At 48.2% G+C, this 22718-nt stretch overlaps 1 protein-coding gene across 1 annotated transcript; it reads right to left on the bottom strand.

The window, feature by feature from the left end:
• Positions 1-6793: 6793 nt before the first annotated feature.
• On the bottom strand, positions 6794-21268 carry Gusb (glucuronidase beta). The gene is made up of 12 exons (XM_051161365.1): positions 21002-21268; positions 18418-18603; positions 18037-18218; positions 17546-17688; positions 16955-17142; positions 16237-16380; positions 15867-16045; positions 15605-15751; positions 12638-12722; positions 9584-9760; positions 8004-8139; positions 6794-7482 (listed from the first exon to the last, which is right to left on the bottom strand). Exons 1-12 carry the CDS (start codon positions 21209-21211, stop codon positions 7313-7315), a joined length of 1947 nt encoding a protein of 648 aa, XP_051017322.1. The 5' UTR covers positions 21212-21268; the 3' UTR covers positions 6794-7312.
• Positions 21269-22718: the final 1450 nt, after the last annotated feature.

Genomic DNA, 22718 nt, shown 5'->3' with positions numbered 1-22718 from the left:
GCCTCTCTAACAGTAGCTGACCCTTCAATACAGATGTGTTCCCTTGCTACTGGTGCCAGTCAGCTCCGCAGTATTACAGCTGAACTAAACACAAGCCAAGTGCTCTGAGGTCGGTCCATTGTGTTTCCCTTCTTGCTGCTTCTTGCACTAAGGATTGTCAGTAAGTGTTTCAGAATCACATATTGAATTTGTAAACCTTAGGGCTGACACGAGGACCAGTTTGCTGACTCAGAAGAAACACAACACAGAAAGACCTGGAAGTGAAACTTGGAAACTTTGTCCCACTCCAGTAGCCACACAGAAGCAGTGAGAAGAAGCCCAGAGGGTGGCCTGAACAAACCCGGTGACATGGTGACTGTGTTCCTCTGGTTAGCATCTTACAGGAGATGTTAAAAGTGCCTTCTGTCTTAAATCTCAAACCAAATCATTCTGTGTGTTGAACTGGGGCAGAAGTATCCCTCCCTCCCTCCCTCCCTCCCTCCCTCCCTCCCTCCTTCCCTCCCTCCCACGAAGCAGAAAACTTGCATTCTACCAGAAGGGTCTGTGCGGCCATTGTATTCTTTGGGTTGAGAAGTGGCAGTGTTTTTGTTTAATATTTGGTTAACCATTACGTTAAAAATAGGCAACTAGACAGCAAATTCTGAGAGCTTATATGCCTTCTTTTGGAGGGAAGGAACAGGCTGCTTTGTAAAGAGCATGTATGGTCAGCAATTGTTGAGTGGCTTACAGCCTTCAGTTATAACTGATGCACCATAGGATTTCTGGCCCAGGCGAGGTATAAAATAGAATTATAATGCTCTTTTAGTAGGTTCTAACCAGTTTCTTTTTTTTTTTTTTTTTTTTTTTTTTTTTTTTTTTTTTTTGGTTTTTCGAGACAGGGTCTCTCTGTGTAGCCTTGGCTGCCCTGGACTCGCTTTGTAGTCCAGGCTGGCCTCGAACTCACAGTGATCCGCCTGCCTCTGCCTCCCGAGTGCTGGGATTAAAGGCGTGCGCCACCACGCCCGGCTCTAACCAGTTTCTTAAAAGACAGTTTAATTCTGATTTCTTCAAAGGTTGTTTCCCCGTGAATGTGAACTTTTCCATGGCTGTCTTACTATGTGTGCATTGCTGTTGTCTTCTGAAGTAGTTAAAGAACTTGTAGAAAGTACTGAATGGTATTTATGGAGAACCACGTCATGTGAGAACTGTACAGTGACGTCATCTCATAGCCCTGTGTTCAGGTATCCCAAGGCAGTAGAAATGGCTACTAGCCAAGACTTCTGCTACTTACGTATCAAGGCTGTGCTAAACAAGTCCCTTGGGTCCCAGTTCCGAATGATCTCTTTTATCATATACCACTCAGCAGAGTGGTCTTAAAGCTTGTCTTGACATTACAGGTGTCTCCAACCCTTACTCAAGAAAACGTGACAGTGTTCCATCCTTCATGGCTTCTCTTTGCTTTCCTAAGTCTTGGGAGTACCACCATTATGGAGTGTATGAATGTTTGTTACATTCCTGAGCCTAACAGAATGAGTACCCCGTTCTCACGGAGGGTTAGCAGGTGCTGTCTGAGATAACAGCACTTGCCGGCCAGTGTGCTCATGCTTGCCTGTGGTCCCATCACTTGGGATGGAGAAGCAGGAGGATCAGGAAATCAAGGCCATTCTTGATTACATAGCAAATTAGAGAGCAGCATTAGCTACAGGAGACCCTATCTTAAAAAAAAAAAAAAAGCATTTGCTAAAATACATGTTCTTGGTGAGTGACCCTGTTGTGTTTTATTTGGTAGTTTTTGCCTTGAGGGAATTCAGGCTTCTCTCTGTATCTTCTATTAAACCTAGTGGAATGGGGAAGAAAAAACACTGTTATAAAACTGCTAATATTGTTATAACTGTTTCAGACTGAATATTTAAACACTGAAGAAGCAGGGTTTGGCTGGGCCTGGTGACACACACCTTAAATCCCAGCCCTTAGGAGGCAGGGGCAGGTGGATCTCTGAGTTCGAGGTCAGCCTGATCTAGATAGTGAGCTCTGGGACAGCCAGGGTTATATGGTGAAACCCTGTCTCAAAAAGCCAGCCCACAAGAGTAAACACTGAGGCGTGACTAACAGTAAGTGTGGAAGGGCACACTAGGGGGAAAATGATTCCTATAGTAATTCTGTGCTTCATGGTTCTGAAGTGATTTATAACAAATGAAGCCTCTCACTTCATAGTGACACTCTGCGAAGGAGGAAAAGAAGCTCTGGCTAGGTGTGCTCCAGGGACTGGTGGGCTTATGGGATCCCTTGGTCCTTTCCCACAGCTAATTTCTGTCAGGGAGAGAAAACTTCTGGTACAACTCAGGTTTAACTAGTTGCACTAGCTGCATTCCAGGCATTATTTTTGCTTCATATATGTAGCCTCTCCTTCAATTATTTTGTTGTTTTGTTTTTTAAGATATATGTGTTCTCACTCTGTAGCCTAGGCTGTCCTAGAATCCAGTACATAGCCCAGGCTGGTTTCAAACTTGGCATTCCTCCTGCCTTAGCCTCCCAAGTGCTAGAATGAGTGGTCAAATTCATTAAATGGAAGGAATGTTGACTTTTTCCATATAAAAAGACAAACGTTGGGGGGCTGGGGAGATGGCTTAGCAGTTAGGGAGCATTTGTCATTCTTGAAGAGGACCCAGGTTTGGCTCCAGTCACCCACCATCTGCAACTCCAGTTCTAGGGGATCCGATACCCTCTTCTGGCTTCTGAGGGCACTGCATGCACATGGTGCATAGACATACATGCAGGCAAAACACCAATACACATATAAACGTATTTCATTTGGTACAAAAAAGTTCTTGTTCCTATGAGGTAAGATAGAGGATAATAAAATTAGCATTATTGCTTTTTTGTTTGTTTTTATAATTTTTTCAAAAGACTGAAAGTGTAGCCAGGCATGGTAGCACATGCCTATAATCCCAGCACTTGGGAGGTAGAGGCAGGAGGACCAGAAGTTCAAGGGCACCCTGGGATATTTGAGTCTTTGTCTCAGAAAAGCAAAAATTAAAACACAGAGTGCTCAGCAATTACTTCCTAAGCTATAGTTAGCACCACCAGTTTGATGAATACTGAAAGGTGGTGGCCTTACCTTAAAAGTCAGGAAAAAAAAATGTCAAAGTCCCCCGCTGTCATTTCCAGGAACCTGTTTGGGGATATGGACCTCATCCATGCTGCGATTTCCTCAGTGCACATACATGAGTGAACTCGCCCCTCTACACCTTTTAGCATTTTAGGCAGCACATTTATGAATCTGTTGGTGAGAACAACCCTACAGTCAAAAAGGGCAGAGTAGGATTCCAGGTGACCTGATCAAACACCCCACCTTTTTCAAACTAATTGGCCCAGAAGAGGTGAAGTGTTCTGAAGCTGTACTGAGCATGACCTATGCAGTAGGTGCCAGTGACCTGTGAAGTACGTTCCATCTAAAATAGCTACTCATGCTTTGAAAGCTCCCGAGTAAACATTCATGTAAGGAGGAGTTCACTAGGAAGATTCCCTCTTTAATAGAGATAGAAATATTCTTTATCAGAGATTTAGGAAACATTTTGCTAACTGGTAAATAAAAACATGTAAATATGTAAGAATGTTTATTGTTGCATATAACTTTTTGGTATAAAATAAATGTAGATGTTACCCGTGGACACTGTGCTGCCATTGTTGTTACTTGAGTGTGGAGTCTTCAAAACGAAGCTGGATGGAACCCAGTCTAGAGGCAGGAAGAGGCAGTGGTACGGGAGCCCCTCCTACAGGTACTGACATAAAGCCTTCTCTCTTAAGTCCTGGGCAACTTCTGCGGGTTTCTGGGCACAGAGTAGGCAGACATTGATACAGACTTCTTAGGGATTATGTTGTTAGAGTCCTGTGGGTTTATTTTATTGCACATGTGGTTGTCAAGAATCCATGACAGGGCTGGGTGCTACGGTGGCTAAGCCTTTAGTCACAGCAGAGACAGACATAGTTCTATGAGTTAGAGGCCAGCCTGTTCCACATAATGAGTTTCTAGGACAGCCAGAATTACTTGGTGAGACCTTGTCTCAGGAAAAACAAAACAAAACAAAACAATGACAGAGGCTAGAGAGATGGTTAGGAAGTTAAGAGCATTTGCTGCTATTGCAGAGAACCCAGGCTCAGGTTCTCGTACCCACATGGTGGCTCCCAAGCACCTGTAAGTACAGTTTCAGGGGTAAAAAGAATCCATGACAGGTGTTGGAAAATACCTTAATAGGAAAACATTTGGGTAGCAGGCTCTAAGTTTAATTCCTAGCAGGAAAAGCCGGAGGGAGGCGGTGGGGGTGGGAGCAGAAAAGGCAGTAAGCCAGGTACTGGCACATGCCTATCATCCCATTACCTGGGAGATAGAAATTTGAGAATCGGGAGTTTGAGGTCATCTTCAGCTACATACTGAGTTGGAGGCCAGCTTAGGCTGTGTCAGACACTGCCACAAAAAACAACTGGCAAAGGATGGGCTAGCTGTTAAGAACACTGGCTACTCTTTGACCTACATTTGACTCCAGCACCTGCATGGCATTTCCCAACCGTCTGTAACTGCAGTTCCTAGGGATGTGATGCCCTCTTCTTGCCTCCACAGGAACCAGGCATTCAGATACAGTGGTGCACAGACATACATGCAGGCAAAACATCCATACACATACAAGGGGCGGGTGTGTGTGTTTGTGAGAGAGACAGAGGGGGGGAGAGGATTATACATAAAATGTTCTAAGATGTCTTTCCATGGCTTTGAATTTTCCATTCCTCAGTCCTCCAAAGAGGTAACTTCTATAAACAGGATAAGTCTATTTGAAATCTAACTCGTCCATCCTTCACTGAATAAAGGATGTGTTCCACATGAAGCTTTAGGGCTTGGGTTGGGGACAGAGCCCTGTTGATAGCTTGCATGGCTGGGTGCGAGGCGCCGCCTTTGGTGTACACTGGGACTGAAAGTGAGTACTTGTAGTCCCATACTTGTGAAATGGAGCCAGGAGGACCAACCAAAGTGTCCAAGATCAGGCCAGTGACATGGCACAGTGAGTTGAGGAGCACTGGCTGTGCTTCCAGAGGACTGCAACTCAATTCCCAGCATCCACATGGTGGCTCACAACCACCTATAGCTCCAGCTCCAGAGGATCTACATAGGTTCTGGCCTCCACTGGCACTCAGGCCAGGCACTCACGGGGTACACAAACACTCATACACAGGACCAATAAATTAATAAAATACTTTTAAAATTATATTAAACTAAGACACAAAACACCTTTAATCCCAGCACTCAGGAGGCAAAGGCAGGTGGATCACTGAGTTCAAGGCCAGCCTGGTCTACAAAGTGAGTCTAGATCAGCCAAGGCTGCACAGAGAAACCCTGTCTTGGGGGAAAAGGAAACTTGATTATTTTGAAATTTTTAAGAGGGTCCATGGTAACACGAAATACAGAACCCCTAAACTTTCTTCTCACTTGAACTAACAACAGTGTTCCTTACCCCCGCCAGGGGGGTTTCTCTGTGTAGCCCTGGCTGTCCTGGAACTCCCTCTGTAGACCAGGCTGGGCTCAAACTTGCTGAGATCCTCTTCCCCCTGCCCGCTGAGTCCTAGAATAAAGGTGTACATCACCACCACCTAGTTTCAACCATCTTTTTTTTTTTTAAGATTTATTATTTATACAGCATGTATGTCTGTACGCCAGAAGAGAGCACCAGATCTCACTATAGATAGTCTTGACCATGTAGTTGCTGGGAATTGAACTCAGTACCTTTAGAAGAACAGACAGTGCTCTTAACCTCTGAGCCGTCTCTCCAAAACAAAAATCTCATTTCTATTTTTATTTTTTTTAATTTTTTATTTACGTTTTTTTTAAACATTTATTTATTAGGTATACAATGTTCTGCCTGCATGTGCACCTGCCTGCCAGAAGAGGCTGCAGATCTCATTATAGATGGTTGTGAGCCACTGTGTGGTTGCTGGGAATTGAACTCAGGACCTCTGGAAAAGCAGTCAGCGCTCTTAACCTCTTAAGTCATCTCTCCAGCCCCCCCCCCTTTTTTTAAGCAAACTTTCCCCACCCCACCCCCCACCCCCAGACAGGGTTTCTCTGTGTAGCCTTGGCTGTCCTAGACTCTCTGTAGACCAGACTGGCCTCAAACTCACAGCGATCTGCCTGCCTCTGCCTCCCAAGTGCTGGGATTAAAGGCATGTGCCACCACTCCCAGCTTAGGACTGTGGCTGGTCAGGTGGTGGTGGGATGCTGTTTTGAGATAGGTCTGGCCCAGAGCTCAGAGATTTGCCTGCCTTTGCCTCCTGAGTGCTGGATTAAAGCGATGTACCACCATACCTGTTACTCTGTGGTGTTTAATGAGTGACACTTTCACTTCTGAGTCAAGAATAGCCTGTTTGGATGCCCAAGCATGGGGGTCCTGGAGCAGTGAGCAATCTGCCACTTGTAGCTCTTTAAAACAAAAATTTGCTCCGGGTGGTGGTGGCACACGACTTTAATCCCAACGCTCGAGAGGCAGAAGCAGATGGATCTCCGTGAGTTCAAGGCCAGCTGGGCGTACAAAGTGAGTCCTGGGCAGCTAAGGCTACACAGAGAAACCCTGTCTCAAAAAAACAAAACAAAACAAAACCACCAAAAACTGGCTTGGTGGTGGTGCACACCTTTAATGTCAGCACCTGGGAAGCAGAGGCAGGTGGATCACTGAGTTTGAGGCCAGGCTGGTCTACAAAGCATGTTCCAGGGCAGCCAGGGGTGCACAGACAAACTCTGTCTCAAACAATAACAATGAAAGAAGGAAGGAAGGAAAACATTTTATTTAGGTTTATTTATTTTACATGTATGGCTATTCCCCCCACATGTCTGTCTGTACACCACATGCATACAGTACCTGCAGAGGCCAAAAGAGGGCATTTGGATCACTGTAGAAATGCACTGACTGTTTATGGCTAGCCACCATGTGAGCACTAGGAACTGAACCTGGAACTTCTGATAGAACAGTTAGTGCTCTTAACCTCTGAGCCATCTGCTCGGGTGTTCACTCAGCAGGTTTTCAAGAGTGTACAAAACTAAGGTACAAAACTGACACAGAAGTGACCTTAGACACTTTCCAGCAGGATATGTTACTGAGCCTAAGTCGTGGCAAGTCATTATTCCCAGACAAGGAAAGCTTTATGTCACTTCTAATGTCCCCTTCTAGGAGATCACAAAATCCAAAGTAATAATACTGTGGTGACAGGAACTAACTGGGGACACCTGCTCTGCTGAGAAAACACCTTTCATTTCACTAGAGGTCGCCTCTGCAGTGAGGTAGTTCTGGCTTTAGAAAGTAAATGGTCTGGTTCCCAAACACTGGGTACTCGGCACTGAATGGTGATGTCTGGTTTCATTGGCAATCCTCCAGTATCTCTCTCGTAAAATAAAGGCTGCACTTTTGGGGTGTCTCTGACGAGTGAAGATCCCCTTCTTGTTCCCTATTACTCTCGCCGGTGCTTTAAAAAAAAAAAAAAAACAAGGGAGGCAGATAAGATGGCTCAGAAAGTAAAGGTACTGACTATCAAATCTAATCACCCCAAGTTCAATCACAGGGCACCCACATAGTGGAAGGAGCAAGCTGACTCCCCAAAGTTGTCTGTTACCTGTGTGCTATGGCAGGCACACACACCCCACACCCCACACCCCATCCCACCCCACCCCCGACTACATAAAAATGTAATAAAATAAATCTTAAGTAATCAGATTACTATGAATTCCACGCTAGCCTGGTCTACAGGCCAGCCAGGGTTATATAGTGAGACCTATTAAAAGTCCCCCACTGCACCCCACCCCTGGTGCGGGGGACATACATACACAACATATCTAACCTGAGACCGACTTTTAATGACTGTAAAGTAGACCAGAACAAGTACTTGACCACCTAAGCCATCCCCCCAGCCCTATGTCCAGTACCTTACAAATGCCCAGAACTGAGAAGCCAGCCTGAGAAGCACCCATAAGCCTAACAGACACTCACACTGGTTAGTCATGAAGTCTGCAAAATTCCAGATGAGCTCTCCGACCACATACTCTTTTCGTTTCTGATCCAGAACTGAATGATAATTCTCCAGGAGAGCCTTCTGGTATTCCTCACTGAACATTCGAGGTGGATCCTGGGATATGAGGCAAAGGGAATGTCGGAGTTGGGACATTAGGAATCCGAACAACTTGACCATGGCTAAAGAATCCATCTTTATGTCAGGCTGTACTAAACTAGCTGCAGGACTTCCCTGATGCTGGCTCAGAGATAGCTGGGCTCTGATGGCAGCCCAAGTGAAAAAGTTTTTAAAGAATACCTTTAGTCTGGTGCGGTGGCACACGCCTTTAATACCAGCACTTGGAAGGCAGAGGCAGGCAGATCTCTGAGTTTGAGGACAACCCTGTCTCAGAAACAAACAAACAAAACACTTTGATTAAGGTGGTCCATACCTTTAAGCCCAGATTGTACTCAAAAGGCTGACCCAAGAGGGATGGAGAATTCAAGGCTTGCTAAGGCTACACAGTGAGACTCTGTCTTTAAAACAATCTTTAAAAATGTAAAAACCTATCTGGGCAGTGGTGGTGCACACAGCTTTAATCCCAGCACTCAGGAGGCAGAGGCAGGTGGAATTTGAGGCCAACCTTGTGCACAGAGCTAGTTCCAGGATAGGCAGGGACGGACGGACGGACGGACACACACACACACACACACACACACACACACACACACACACACACACACACACCCCTCTGTCTGGAAAAAAACCAACAACAACCAAAAAAAGTAAAAGCCTTCACTAATTAGCAAATGTGTAGTTATCATGTTTATTTTCATGTGCACTCTGGCGGCTGAGCTACCTTCTCCTAGGCTGAAAAGTCCTTTCAAAAAAATATTGTTTGTTCTTTAAAATTGTGTGATGGTGTGCACTGTAGACATGCAGGTGCCTGAGGATTCCTAAAGAGGGCATCAGAAGGCCGGGCGTGGTGGCGCATGCCTTTAATCCCAGCACTCGGGAGGCAGAGGCAGGCGGATCGCTGTGAGTTCGAGGCCAGCCCTGGTCTACAAAGTGAGTCCAGGATGGCCAAGGCTACACAGAGAGACCCTGTCTCGAAAAACCAAAAAAAAAAAAAAAAGGGCATCAGATCCTCTGATTGAAGTTACCCCAGTGTGGGTGCTGGGAACCAGACTGAGGTCCTCTGAAAGACAGCAAGTGTCAGCCACTGAACCATCTCTCCAGCTCATAGGCTCTAGAGGCTAAGGGAGAGCATGAATTTGAGGCCAGCCTGGGCATCAAACACAGACCTTCTGAGGAATAGAGAAAAACAAAACAACGTGGATAGCAAGTGGGGAGCTGTGTGGAAACAGCCCAAAACGGGTGGGGTTGGGAGGGCTGTCTCTGGGACCCAAAAAAGCCAAACAGAGGCCTGTATGCAGGGGCCACAGTGTGTGTAGGGTTGGGGTGGTGCCTGAGAGCTAAGGCCGGGTCACTGGTACAACTTGAGGCCAGGGAAATCCCAGAGACCAGTAACATCACCACCACTGTGGTGAATAACCCTAAAATATACTACCACATTTACCTCATGAAATCCTGAGACAGCTGCTGCCCCATACTCGCTCTGGATAATTGGCTTCTGGTGAGTCTTGTACCAGTTCTCAAACTGGGTCTCCAGCTGTGGCTGAATCACCTCCAAATGCCCATAGTCATGATACCAGGAGAAGTAGCTGTTGACACAGATCACGTCCACGTATGGGGCCTAGGACCAGAGCGGTAAAGTGAGTTTACCTCTCACACTGAGGACCTCTTCTTCAAGGTCAGGAGAGGATGCAGATGACGTAGTTACCTCACCCCACACATAGGAAATAAAGTGAGAAACACTCCCAAAATGGAGTCATACATGTAATGCTAGGCTGCGGCTCTCAGCTGGGCTGTGGCTGGAAGCAAAGCAGGCCTCCATCCAGCCCCCGACCTGGTTGGATTTTACTCCTTTCTATTCCTGTCCCTGGTCTCCTGTGGCCTTGCCTGGAGATGTGATCCAAGAAGAATGGGTAGTTTCTCTCTTCTCAGTTCAGTTTTTTTTTTTGTTGTTTTTTTTTTTTTTGTTTTGTTTTGTTTTTTTTGAGACAGACTGATGTAGTCCAAGCTGGCTGCAAACTCCCTATGTAGGCAAAGCTGAGCTTGAACTGATGATCCGCCTGTCTCCACCTGCCAAGTGCTAGCATCACAGATGTGTACTGCCTTGTCGGGGACCAAGTCTAGGGTTTCCAGAATTCAGTGGGGCTACATTTCCTACTCCTTAATCTCTTGGGAAGCCACTGAGGATGTAGCCCAAAGATTTGAATATTCTGAGCATAGGCTGTAGTCTGAGCCACATACCCAGCCCCTCACAGAGTCTCCTCTGATCCAGAGTTGACAAGGCAGTGCTATTGAGTGGCAAGCTGGCTAGATTACATCTAGGCAGTGGCAAGGTGTCTGTGGGGCAGGAATAAGAATAGGTCCAGACAGCAAGAAAGAGTTCTACGACTAGGAAGATGCTCGTTAAAAGCACTGGCTGCTCTTCTAGAGGTCCCAGGTTCAATTCCCAGCTGTCTGTAACTCCAGTTCCGGGAAATCTGACACCCTCACACATATCCATGCAGGCAAAACACCAATGCACACAGAATACAAATTGTTTTTTGTTTTTGTTTTTTGAGACAGTTTCTCTGTGTATCCTTGGCTGTCTTGAACTCACTTTGTAGACCAGGGTGTGGCCTTGCACTAAAGAGTTTGGGGATAATAATACAACACTGCGCTCAGCCATAAAGTGTTTTAGAGTTCCGTGACTAGCTGGCCAGCCTCTAGTGTCACACAAGCACATCTCTTTCTAGCAACCCTGCTCGACCCCAAAGCTGCCCTTGGAACAGTGATGTCTTTCCCAGGGGACGATGGTTCCTCTCCAGGCTGTGGTGGTGGGAAGCTGCAAGCACAGAAGGCTGTGAAGGGTAAGTCATGTTACTTCATAAAGCATTCTCCAGGTAAAGAGGCCAGGCATGTGGCACCCAGCAAAGCCTTCACCATCCACACAGAAGATAGGCCGAGCTCTGAAACAGCTAGCACTTGGACCTCTTGCAACCTGTTGTTTTGAAGAGCAGGCTCCAGAGACATAGAGAAGCCAGGGCTTACAAGGCTTTCATTGTTGTTCATTATTTTTAGGTATGTAATTTATAAATGAATGTTTTCCCTGTATATTTGTATAAGCACCACGGGGTGTCAGATCCCCTGGAACAGAAAGCTGTGAACCACAATCGTGTGGGAACTGGGAACCTAACTGTGGACCTCTGTAAAAGCAACAAGTGCTCTTAACCACCAGACCTTCTCTCTTGTCCACCCCCAACAAAGCTTTCTTTCTTATTCATGAGAAATGACTGTTTCAGTAAGAACCTGTGTCAAAAAATAAGGGGAGGTAGGTGCTGAAGAGGTGCTCAGTGGCTAGGAGCTCGTACTGTGGTGCTGTGAATGAGAAGGCCCCATAGGCTCATAGATTTGAATTCTTGGTCCCCACTTGGTGGAAAAGTTTGTGAAGGATTAGGAGGTATGTGGCCTTGTGAGGGAGGTGTGTCACTGGGGACACATTTTGGGGTTTTATTCCAAGTCTCTCATTGCCGTGTGGTTTTATCTCAAGCTGTGAGCTCTCAGCTGCCACTCCAGCACCATGCCTGCCTACCTGCCTGCCTGCTGATAATGTGCTCAAGTGCATAAAATTAAGGGGGGAAAAGTTGAAGGGAGCTGAGTCTGTCCAGCATGATGGCTCATACCTGTAATCCTAGAACTCAGGAGGACTTTGAGTTCTAGGCAGCTTAGGCTACAGACTACACAGTGAGATTCTGTTTTAAAAAAAAAGGGGGGGGGGACTAGAGAGATGGCTCAGTGGTTAAGAGCACTGACTGCTCTTCCAGAGGTCATGAGTTCAATTCCTAGCAACCACATGGTGGCTCACAACCATCCACAATGAGATCTGGTGCCCTCTTCTGGCCTGCAGTACATGCAGGCATAATATTGTATACATAAATAAATAAATAAAATTTAAAAAAAGAGGTGAAAGTAGAAGGAAGACTAGTTGGGAGAAGGAAAGGGATCAGTGGGAGTATGAGGCAGACGAGGGGAATGCAGGATAGACTGTTCAGTGATCAAAATACACTACGTACACATGAAAAATAATAAACCTAATATATATATATATATACACATACAATATGCTAATAAAATCATTTTTAGAAAACCCTAAATCAGCTGGGCGTGGTGGTGCACGCCTTTAATCCCAGCACTTGGAAGCAGAGGCAGGTGGAGCTGAGTTCAAGGCCAGTCTGGTCTACAAAGTGAGTCCAGGGCAGCCAGGGCTACACAGAGAGACCCTGTCTCAAAACTCCCCCCCCCCAAAAAGACAAAAACAAGTCCATTGTACTGGATAGAGCCCAGCCTTCTTGGAGTTAGAAGCCACACTCACTGCCTTAAGCAGTGTGAATTAGCAGGAAGTTAGTCATTTTAACCTGAAAACCACTGGGGAAGATGTCTGGACTGGCCTCTGCTAGTTCTGTTAATAAACACAACCAAGCAGAAGCATGGAGTGTGGAGAGCACCCCTGCTCCAGGCTTACCCCCAGGTCTGTATTGTATTTGGTGTTGGTCACGAAAGTCACAGGACGGGTGGGGTCCAGGGCCTTGGTGTGGGTGATCAGCGTCCTGTCGTGGAAGGCAGAAGGCAGACTCTTCAGTCTAGCAAGGGCTCTCAGACACTGACTCCCTTCCCTTCCCCCCCCCATCAGTGGGGGTGCACAGCAGAGGTCATGGCTGCCCACAGCCATGACAGCAGAGATGAGTACAAACTGATAGGGCAAAAGGCAGAAGAAAGGAAGGGGGGTGGCGCACCCTGGAAGGCTGTGGGGCAGGGCTTGTGATTTAAGTTGAAGAAATAGTATTGGTGTTGAGTTGAACTAACCACTGAAAAGAATGGAGAGGAGAGGACCCAACGGAAGGACTGGTCTAGGGTTAGGGTTCAGTCCCCGGGGTTTTGGTCGTCACAGTAAGGATCACCGTCACTCACCACTGAAGACTTTCCCCCTTTATATCTTTTTGATCATTATTCTTCTATGAAGGCTGTGTGTTGCCCTTTGCACTTGAGGGCTTTTTAATATTTTATTTATTTATTATGTGTACAGTGTTCTATCTGTATGTACAGAGGGCATCAGATCTCATTACAGATGGCTGTGAGCCACCATGTGGTTGCTGGGAATTGAACTAAGGATCTTTGGAAGAGCAGTCAGTGCTCTTAACCTCAGAGCCATCTCCGCAGCCCCTGAACTTAAGTTCTGAACCCACCCTCTCAAACAGCCCCAAACCAGCAAATGCCAGCCTGGAGCACTCCTAGCCAGTCCTGACCTTATCCCTGCTGTCTCTAATGCTTACATCGCCCTCATCCTCTCTTGAAAAAGTTTGGGAGCTTCAGGAAGCTATTTGCTTCCCTTTCAAGACAGAAGTTCTCCACCCAGCCCTGGCCCCAAAGCCCCCAAACACCATGAGCTCTAAAGGGCTTTGAGTGTCCAGAGCTGTCACTAGCCTATGCTAGGGTCATTCCTCAAGGCCTGCCTGCTACAGACTCAGACGAGCTCAACATACTATACAGAACTGGGATGCAGCAGCAGGAAGATTCTCTACCTGTGGGTCGCAAACCCTTCAACACACCTTTATCTCAAAAAAAAAATTATGATTCATAACAGTAGGAAAATTACAGTTATGAAGTAGCAACGGAATTTTTTTTCTTTTTGGTTTTTTGAGACAGGGTTTCTCTGTGTAGCCTTGCTATCCTGGACTTACTTTGTAGACCAGGCTGGCCTCGAACTTACAGAGATCCACCTGCCTCTGCCTCCTGAGTGCTGGGATTAAAGACATGCGACACCATGCCTGGGTAACAGAAATACTGTTAAGATTGGGGGTCACCACAACACGAGGAAGTGCACTAATGGGCAGCAGCGTTAGAAAGGCCAAGGACCACTAATGAAGGAGCTTTGGTTGCCTATGGGGGTCATGCAGTGTAATTCACCCTGAAGGCTAGGGGAAGTTGCCTGACAGATGAAGGAGTGTGTGCCTGAAGGTGGAGCTCCATGGTAGAGCACTGGCCTAGCAGGCATAGGCCAGACCCTGGATTGGACCCCCAGAAAAGACATCTAAAACAGTTTATCTCATTAAAAAAAAAAAAATCCCTTTTATGGTGCTGGAGAGATAGGTCCAGTGGCTGCTCTTCTAGAGGACTAGGGTTCAATTCCTGGCACCACATGGTGGCTTACAACAGCTCTAACTCCAGTTCTTGGGGATCTGATGCCTTCTGGCCTCTGAAGGAAACAAGCACACATGTGGTACAGGCATACATGCGTGCAGGCAAAATACGCGTACACATAAAATGTTTTAAAATCCCATTTCTATTCACACACCTATGTAAATCGGTTTTACAAAGACGAAACGAAAGCATCATAAAGTGGTTTTCTATAGTTTTACCATGTGTTTCTGCCTAGAATGAATGAATGAATGAGTGATTGCATGGCAGGTGTGACAGCATGCCTGAAAGCCTAGTACTTAGTAGGAGGTAGAGCCAGGAGAAGCAGGAATTCAAGGCCAGCGTTGGCTACATAGCAAACTTAGAGGCCAGCCTGCCCTGTTTGAGATCTTGTCTGGGGGGAGAAACTTTTTTTGAAAAGGGTTTGGTGAGCCAGTCAGGCGTGGTGGCCATGCCTGGAATTGCAGCGTCTAGGGAAGCAGAGTCAGGCCAGCCTGGTCTACAAAACAGGTCCAACACAGCAAGGCTACACTGAGAAACCCTTTCTCAAAAAGCAAAACAAAAACAAAAAAGAAAAGGGGCTGGCGATATGACTTAGTGGTTTAAAAGCACCTACCGCCAAGCCCAATGATTGGACTTCAAGCCCTGGGGCTTACATGGTGGAAGGAGAGAACCAATTCCTATAAGCTGTCCTCTGACCTCCACATGGCACACACAAATAAATTAAAAATCAATCTTTAAAAAACTGTCATGTTTGGTGGATCATATGGGCGATCTCAGCACTCCAAAGACTGGGATGGGATCAAAGGGATCAGTGCCAGTATGAGGACAGCCAGGGATACCTAGCAAGACCCTGTCTCAAAAGTAAATAAAATTATATAAAGTCCAAAGTCCTACCCGGTGATAGTAACACACGCCCTTAAACCAAGCCCTAGGGAGGCAGAGGCAGGCGGATCTCTGTGAGTTTGAGGTCTACAGAGCCAGTTCTACGACAGCTAGGGCTACACAGAGAAACCCTGCCGTGAAAAAAACCAAAACAAAAACCCAAAGTTGTGCGTATTAAAGGAAACTCTGGATTTCATTTCAAGTATGACCAGGAGAGTCTCGTTGGGTGGGGAAAAAAGCACAATTTGTGTGGGTTGATTTGGGTCCGCAGAGGTGTTGGAGGAGATACTGACAGCATCCGCCCATCTCAAGGCTGACTGCCACACTCCCAGCTGCCTATATAGGTTGCGCCAGGCTAAAGGGCTAAGGCCACAGGCCTGACTCAGCCCAGGGGAGGAAGGGCACTCACTTGAAGTAATAAGCAGCAGGTTTCATTGCAGAAGAAGGCTCATTGGCCACAGACCACATCACAACCGCGGGGTGATTTTTATCCCTGCGTACCAGCTCCTCCATCACCTCTAGGTGGTGCCGAAGGGACTCGTTGCCGAAACTCTGGCTATGGAGCCAGAGAGAAAAAGGTCACCAAAGGCTCTGAGAAGAACTAGGCAAGCTGGGCAGTGTGAGCGGGGGTGGGATGGGGGATGGGACTGGCGAGGGGCACGGGCACTCACGGCAGCACGATGCCCACACCGGGACACTCATCAATAACCACAATTCCGTATCGATCGCAGAGCTGAAGTACCTCCTCCGAGTAGGGGTAGTGGCTGGTACGGAAGGAGTTGGCCCCGAGCCAGTGGAGTAGGTTGAAATCCTTCATCAGCAGCGCCCAGTCAAAGCCTTTCCCTCGGATCTAGGGGACAGAAGAGCTGCATGACCTCTGCCCTTGTCACTGGAGAGCGCGCACTTCCTTCTGAAGCCCGGCCCTCCCTATGTAGGCTCCACAAATCCCAGCCCATGATGGTGCCTTCCGGCCACAGAGGAAGGGGAAGGGGGTATCCATGACTCCCAACATTCCACACAGGGGTGCCACAGCCAACTCACATCGGAATCCTCGTGCTTGTTGACGCCGTGGAAATAGAAAGGCTTCCCGTTTATGAGAAACTTGCTCTCTGTGACAGCCACGGTTCGAATCCCAACGGGGAGGGTGTAGAAGTCCGACACAGACTCAGCTGTTGTCATCCTCACCTAGGAGAGCCGATGTGCCATGCATGGCACCCGGGTGGACTGAGCCTCATCCATGCCACCTAATAGGAAGGACTCCTCGCACAACACATAACTCATGTAGCTCAGGCTGGCCTCAAACTCACTTGTACCTAAGGATGACCCTGAACTCCTGGTTCCCCTGCCTGCACCTCCCAAGTTCTAAGATTACAAGCATGCACCTCCATGCCTGTTTGGTTTGGGGTTTCTGTTTTGCCAGGGGTTATTTGTTTGAGGCAGGGTCTCCCTATGTAGCTCTGGCTGTCCTGGACCTCACTAGGTAGTCCAAGATGACCTCAACTCCTATACTCATTTGATCCTATTATCCCATAGACCTGGGCCTGGCTCAAAAGGACCTGTGTATATACAGAAATGACATTCTCTGTCTTTAATGAGAATGCTCCGCCCCCCAGCTGGACTTTCCCACAAAGGGTTAGAAAAAGCCAGAAATCTAGGACAACAGTACCTGTCTAGCCACCTGTCCTGGATGCCTGCTAAAGCTACAGTCACCAGGGCCTACAAAGAGCCTTCCTTAGCCCCAGTCCACAACTCCCATTACCTCCAAGGAGTACAGGTAGGCTGGGTGCTCGTGCATCAGGTAGGGCCACCAGAGGTTGGCAGTAGGCACGTGAAGTTGACCCTGGCCCTTTGTTCCATGGGCCACGACTTTACCATCCTCGTCCAAAAGACGCACTTCTAGCTGGAAATGCTCACTGCCCCGGACGGAAATCCAGTAATTCACCAGCCCTGTGGGAAAGAAACAGATATCAAAGCACTCCCGGAAATTCCCTTAGGCTCCAAGACCCTAGGGATCAACAGCTTGCTTGTTTGTTTGACCTTACTGTGCAGAGAGGAGAGATTAGGGATTGTACAGTAGGGGAGGAGACGCATGACTAAGCTTGAGCCTTGTCACTGTAGACAAGATCCTAGTTCTCATTGGTCCTCATTTCCAGGCAAAGTGAGATCTCCCAGTTGGGTGATTTCTGAAGCCCTTGTCAGCCTGGGCACTCTGGGTCTTGTCGCCTGGGGGTGATGAAGCAGGTGAGGGCTAAAAGCCCCCTAAAGCCTCTTCCTTAGGGGTTGTTTCCTCTTGGGACTTGAGATAAACTGGACTCAGCCTAGCACAGAGCCTCCTGCCAGGAGTCCTCACCGATGTCTTGGTCCACATTAGTGGTCACAGTGATGTCATCGATGTAGGCCGTAGGGGTGGTGTAGAGGACCACAGACCGATGCAGCCCCGCATAGTTGAAGAAGTCAAAGTTCAGGTCCTGGACAAAGTAACCCTTGGGATACCTAGAGTGGGAAAACGAAGGTCCATTGTTCCTGTGTCTTTTTTCAGTGTGTGTGTGTGTGTGTGTGTGTGTGTGTGTGTGTGTATGTGTGTGTACACACCACAGTGCACATGTGAGCATAGTACACATCTGGAAATCAGGACAACCTTAGGCACCGGTTCTTGCCTTCTACTTCTAAACAGGGTCTCTTGTTCTAGCTGACCTGAGAGCGTCCAGGAATCATTCTGCCTCCTTTGATGTTAACTATCATGTGTCCCTTGGTCTCCTCAGATCCCGGGCTAAAGCCACCCTCCCTATGGGGACGCCCACTGGGCAGGCAAGGGGAGGGGAGAGGAAGAATGCTGCTCACATGGAGGTGTCAGTCTTGTAGATGATGGTCCCTGGTGGCAGGGTGTGAGGGGTCAGTGTGTTGTTGATGGCAATGGTGACCCGGCAGGTGGTCAGGGGCCCACTCTGGACCAGCTTGCTGATGTCAGCCTCAAAGGGGAGGTGACCTCCCTCATGCTCCACCACATGGATCCCGTTCACCCACTGCAGACACAAGGAAATATGAGCAGAGGGTAATGGGCCAAAAGGCACTGCTGTCTCGGGTCTGCCCCTCCAGAAGAGGGTCCTGCCACCAGCAGGTGTTCTAACACCTCATGAAGCAATTGTCTCCGACCCATGACACAGACCCCTTCTCAACAGCCCAGACTGCCTTCCCCCCGAGCCAACCGCTCTTTCCACTGACCACAACAGCATAGTAATGGGCACTGTTGATCCTCAGCACCACTCTCATCTCAGTGTCTTGGGTCCATCTCTGTGGCAGGATTGCTTCCCGTTCATACCACACCCAGCCAATAAAGTTTTGAAGCTTTGCTTCTTGGGTGATGTCATTGAAGCTGGACGGGACAGGCATGTCCAAAGTTGGGCCCGACTAGGGAAAGAAGAACGGAGTCAGGGGCTGGGGCTGTAGCTCAGCTGCTAAGTGTTGGCCTACCATGGGTGAGGCCCTGGCTTCCAACTCCAGCACTGCCGAAACCAATCAGGGTGGTGCACACCAGTAATCCTAGCATTGGGAAGTGCCTCCAGGAAGACCAAAGTTCAACGTCATACCCTGGCAATCATCTGCCACATAGCATAGCCTATGTGAGGCCAGCCTGAGGCTACATGAGACTTTCTAGAGAGAAGATCAGGTCTGTTCTTCATGACTGTGTCCCCGGCACCTCACAGAAGCACAGGAACACAGAGGAGGGACTCTGAATACTGACTGCATGAGTGGGTAAGTGAACTGCCCAGACAATTTGTGCAAAAGATTGTTAAAAACCAAAATCTTAGCTGGGTGCGGTGGCCCACGCCTTTAGTCCTACCACTCGGGAGGCAGAGGCAGACAGATCTCTGTGAATTCGAAGCTAGCCTGGTCTACAAATTGAGTCCAGGGGCCAGTTCTATACAGAGAAACACTGTCTCTGTGTGTGTGTGGTAGGGGCCGGGGAGGAGGGAACCAAGTTCTTCCACAGGGCAGATGATATCAGGGCCAAATTTTCCATGGAAACAGTGAGCCCAGGACCACAGGCCAGCCTAGAACAGGAAGGACCAGACATCTGCCAGGAGAGGCAGATGACCACTGCGTTGGGGGAAAAGGTCAACAGTGGGGAACAGGTGCCACGGAGCTGAGGAAACTTGAGGAGGCCCGAGAAGGCCCTGTTTCCTTACTTCCTCTTTTGTTGAATGCTGGGCAGCGCAGCGCACTTGTAAACTGAGAGCATAAGGCAGGTGTGGTGGCTCCTAGCTTGTAATCCCAGCACCTGGGAATTTAGTGTAGCAGGACTGCTGTGGGTTAGAGGCCACAGTGAACCAGAGTGAGATGTCTCAAATACACACACACACACATACACACAGCGAGCAGACATACAGATCAAGCACTGACGAGATGACTCAGTGGGTTAAAGGCTCTAGTCACCAAGCCTGATGTCCTCCTGGGATCTAGGAGTGACCAGACTCCAGCAAGTTATCCTCTGACCTCCACATGCATTGTGTAGCACACAGGTGCCCCACACACACACACACGCACACAAATGTTACACATTTTAAAGAAGAGAGAGAAAATGCCCGGCAGCACTCGGGAAGCAGAGGCAGGTGGTGGATCTCTGTGAGTTCGAGGCCAGCCTGGTCTACATAGTGAGTCCGGGACAGCCAAGACAATGCAGAGAAACAAAACAGGAGGAGGAGGAGGAGGAAGAGGAGGAGGAGAAGGAAGAAGAAGAGAAAGAGGAAGTAAGAGAGAATGAATGAATCAATCCGAGGGAAGCAGAAGCTGTGGGCACACGGTTGCTTCAACCTGCTTCTGCACCCACCCTACCCAGTTAGGAAGAGAGAGCAGGGATGGGTCCTCAGTTAGCCGTGTGCAAAGTCTTATCCTCTATCTGAGTCTTGCACCCCATGGTTGAGCAGGGCCCCCATGGTGTACCAGCTCTCCCCTCTGCTATCTCCACCCCCAAATATCTGGGGTGGGCAGCATCTCCTATGGACACTGCTGGGGTCCTGCTTCTCGCTAGACGGAAAGAGTACGCAGGAGGAGGCGCGTGTGCACAAACATCCTCTCCACCGCTCGGGAAAAGCTGGAGCAGGATACCCAGGCCAGCCTGGGTTACAGAATGAGACTGTTTCAAAACAAAAACTAAAGGCTCAGTAGTGTCAAGCACGCCTAGGGTCCAGGGTTCACGCCCCAGCACTATGAAATGAAATAAGCTTCAAAAAGAAATCCAAAGCCGGATGTGTTGGCATATGCCTTTAATCCCAGCACCCTGGAGGAACAGGCAGGTGGATCGCTGTGAATTCAAGGCCAGCCTGGTCTACAAAGTGAGTCCAGGACAGCCAAGGCTACACAGAGAGACCCTGTGTCAAAGAAAGAAAGAAAGAAACCAGCCGGGTGTGGTGGTGCACGCCGTTAATCCCAGCACTCGGGAAGCAGAGGCAGGCGGATCGCTGTGGGTTCGAGGCCAGCCTGGTCTACAAAGTGAGTCCAGGATGGCCAAGGCTACACAGAGAAACCCTGTCTCGAAAAACCAAAAAAAAAAAAAAAAAAGGGAAAGAAAGAAAGAGAAAAAAGAGAGAAAGAGAAAAGGAAGGAAAGAAACCATTGCCTGCTTGGCAGGAGCCCTGGAGTCAGTCCGTGCTAGGTCATATTTCCTGCCCCAGCTGCACCCGCCCCCAGCCTGAAAACCCATATTAGCCTCCTCTAGATGAGCACGTGGAAATCTCCTGGTACAGGCACCCCTCCTCCCATCCCCTGGCTTCTCGAAGCTTTCAGACCCCGGGACCCGGGGGCGCACCTCCCGCAGCGGTCGCCGGTACCATTGCTGCTCAAAGCCCTGCAGCCTGTTGTCTGAGAAATCAGCGCGGAAGCGCCACAGTCCGTCCAGCGCCTTGAGCTCCCGCGACGGGCTCTCCGTGGGGAACAACATCCCGCCCTGCAGCGCCAGCGCACAGCTGCACAGCAGCTGGCCCAGCGCGGCCCAGCACACACTCCACTTTGGGGACATGCTGCCCTGGCTGCCCACCGGCCTGCGGCTAGGCTTTTAGCCTCGCTCTGGCGGAGGCGGGACCTGAGTGGGTCACATGTTCCCGAGTGAAGCCGGTAGCGCCAACTTGGTTAAGGGCATGTACAGCTGCTTGGGCGAGGCTATCTAGAGGCCCTGGAGACTAGAATCTGCTGAAAGAAGAAACTTATATTCCTCCCAGCCCCAAAGGCAATAACTCAAGGATCTTTCTCCCACAGGCACGACAGAAGTCCCAGCCAGCCTTACAGCCAGCAACATCCCCAAGCTGAACAGTTAGAGCTCCTTAGCATGGGGAGACCTTGCCAAACGCAAGTATTCTAGTTTCCAATCCACTTGTTTATATTTTAGCATTTATGCTTCCCCTGCCTGCCTTCAGACGTGTGTGCGCGCATATATATGTATATATATGTGTGTGTGTGTGTGTGTGTATACACATATATATACACATATATATGAGCGTGTGCGTGTGGAAGTGAAAAGTCAAATTTTAAAAAGATTTTTGTTTTGTTTTGTTTTGTTTGTTTGTTTGTTTGTTTGTTTTTCAAGACAGGGTTTCTCTGTGTAGCCTTAGCTGTCCTGGACTTGCTTCATAGACCAGGCTGGCCTCAAACTCACAGAGATCTGCCTGCCTCAGCCTCCAGAGGGCTGGACTTTTTTTTTTTTTTTAAAGATGTATTTATTTACTGGGAAGGGCTAGAAAGATGGATGGCTCAGTATTAAGAGAATTGCCTGCTCTTCCAAAGGACCTGGTTTGATTCCCAGCACCCACATGGCAGCTCATAACCATTTTTAACTCTAGTCCCAGAGGCTCTAGTGACCTCTTCCAATCTTTTCAAACACGGCATCCACATGGTACATAGACAGATGTGCCAGCCCAACAAGTGTGCACAGAAAATAAATTCTAGAAACAGCAGCAAGCAAACAAGAAAAAAACCAAACAAGAAAAAAAAAACAAAAAACAAAAAACAAAAACGTCCCTAGAACTGGACAGGGTGGTTCACACCTGTGACCCAGCTCTCAGGATGCTGAGGCAGAAGAATGGGGAGAGCCAATCAACTTGGGCTACCTAGTAAAACTCTGTCTCAAGTGTGTGAGTGTGCGTGCGCGTGTGTATGCGTGTGTAGTGTACAGGTGTTTTACCTGCACCTACCTTATATGTGTACCAGGTGGTGAAGTACCCATGGTGGCCAGAAGAGGGCATCAAATCTCCTGAAACTAAAGTTACAGACAATTGTTGAGTCACTGTGCGTGGGCTGGGTATTGAAGCTGGGTTTTCTGAAAAGAGCAGCCAGCGCTCTTAAATACTGAGCCATTTTTGCAGTCCCATCCACCTTGTTATATTTTTTTCATTTATATATTTATGTACACGTGTTTATGCCTTGTGGGAAGATCAGATAACAACTTCCTGGAGTTGGGTCTAGCTCTACCGTGTCGGTCCCAGGGATTGAACTCAAGTCCTCAGACCTGGTAGCAGACACCTTTATTCGCT

This window comes from Acomys russatus, chromosome 19 (assembly GCF_903995435.1).
Source record: "Acomys russatus chromosome 19, mAcoRus1.1, whole genome shotgun sequence".
Taxonomy (NCBI): Eukaryota; Metazoa; Chordata; class Mammalia; order Rodentia; family Muridae; genus Acomys; species Acomys russatus.
This window is presented reverse-complemented; position numbering and strand designations above follow the sequence as displayed.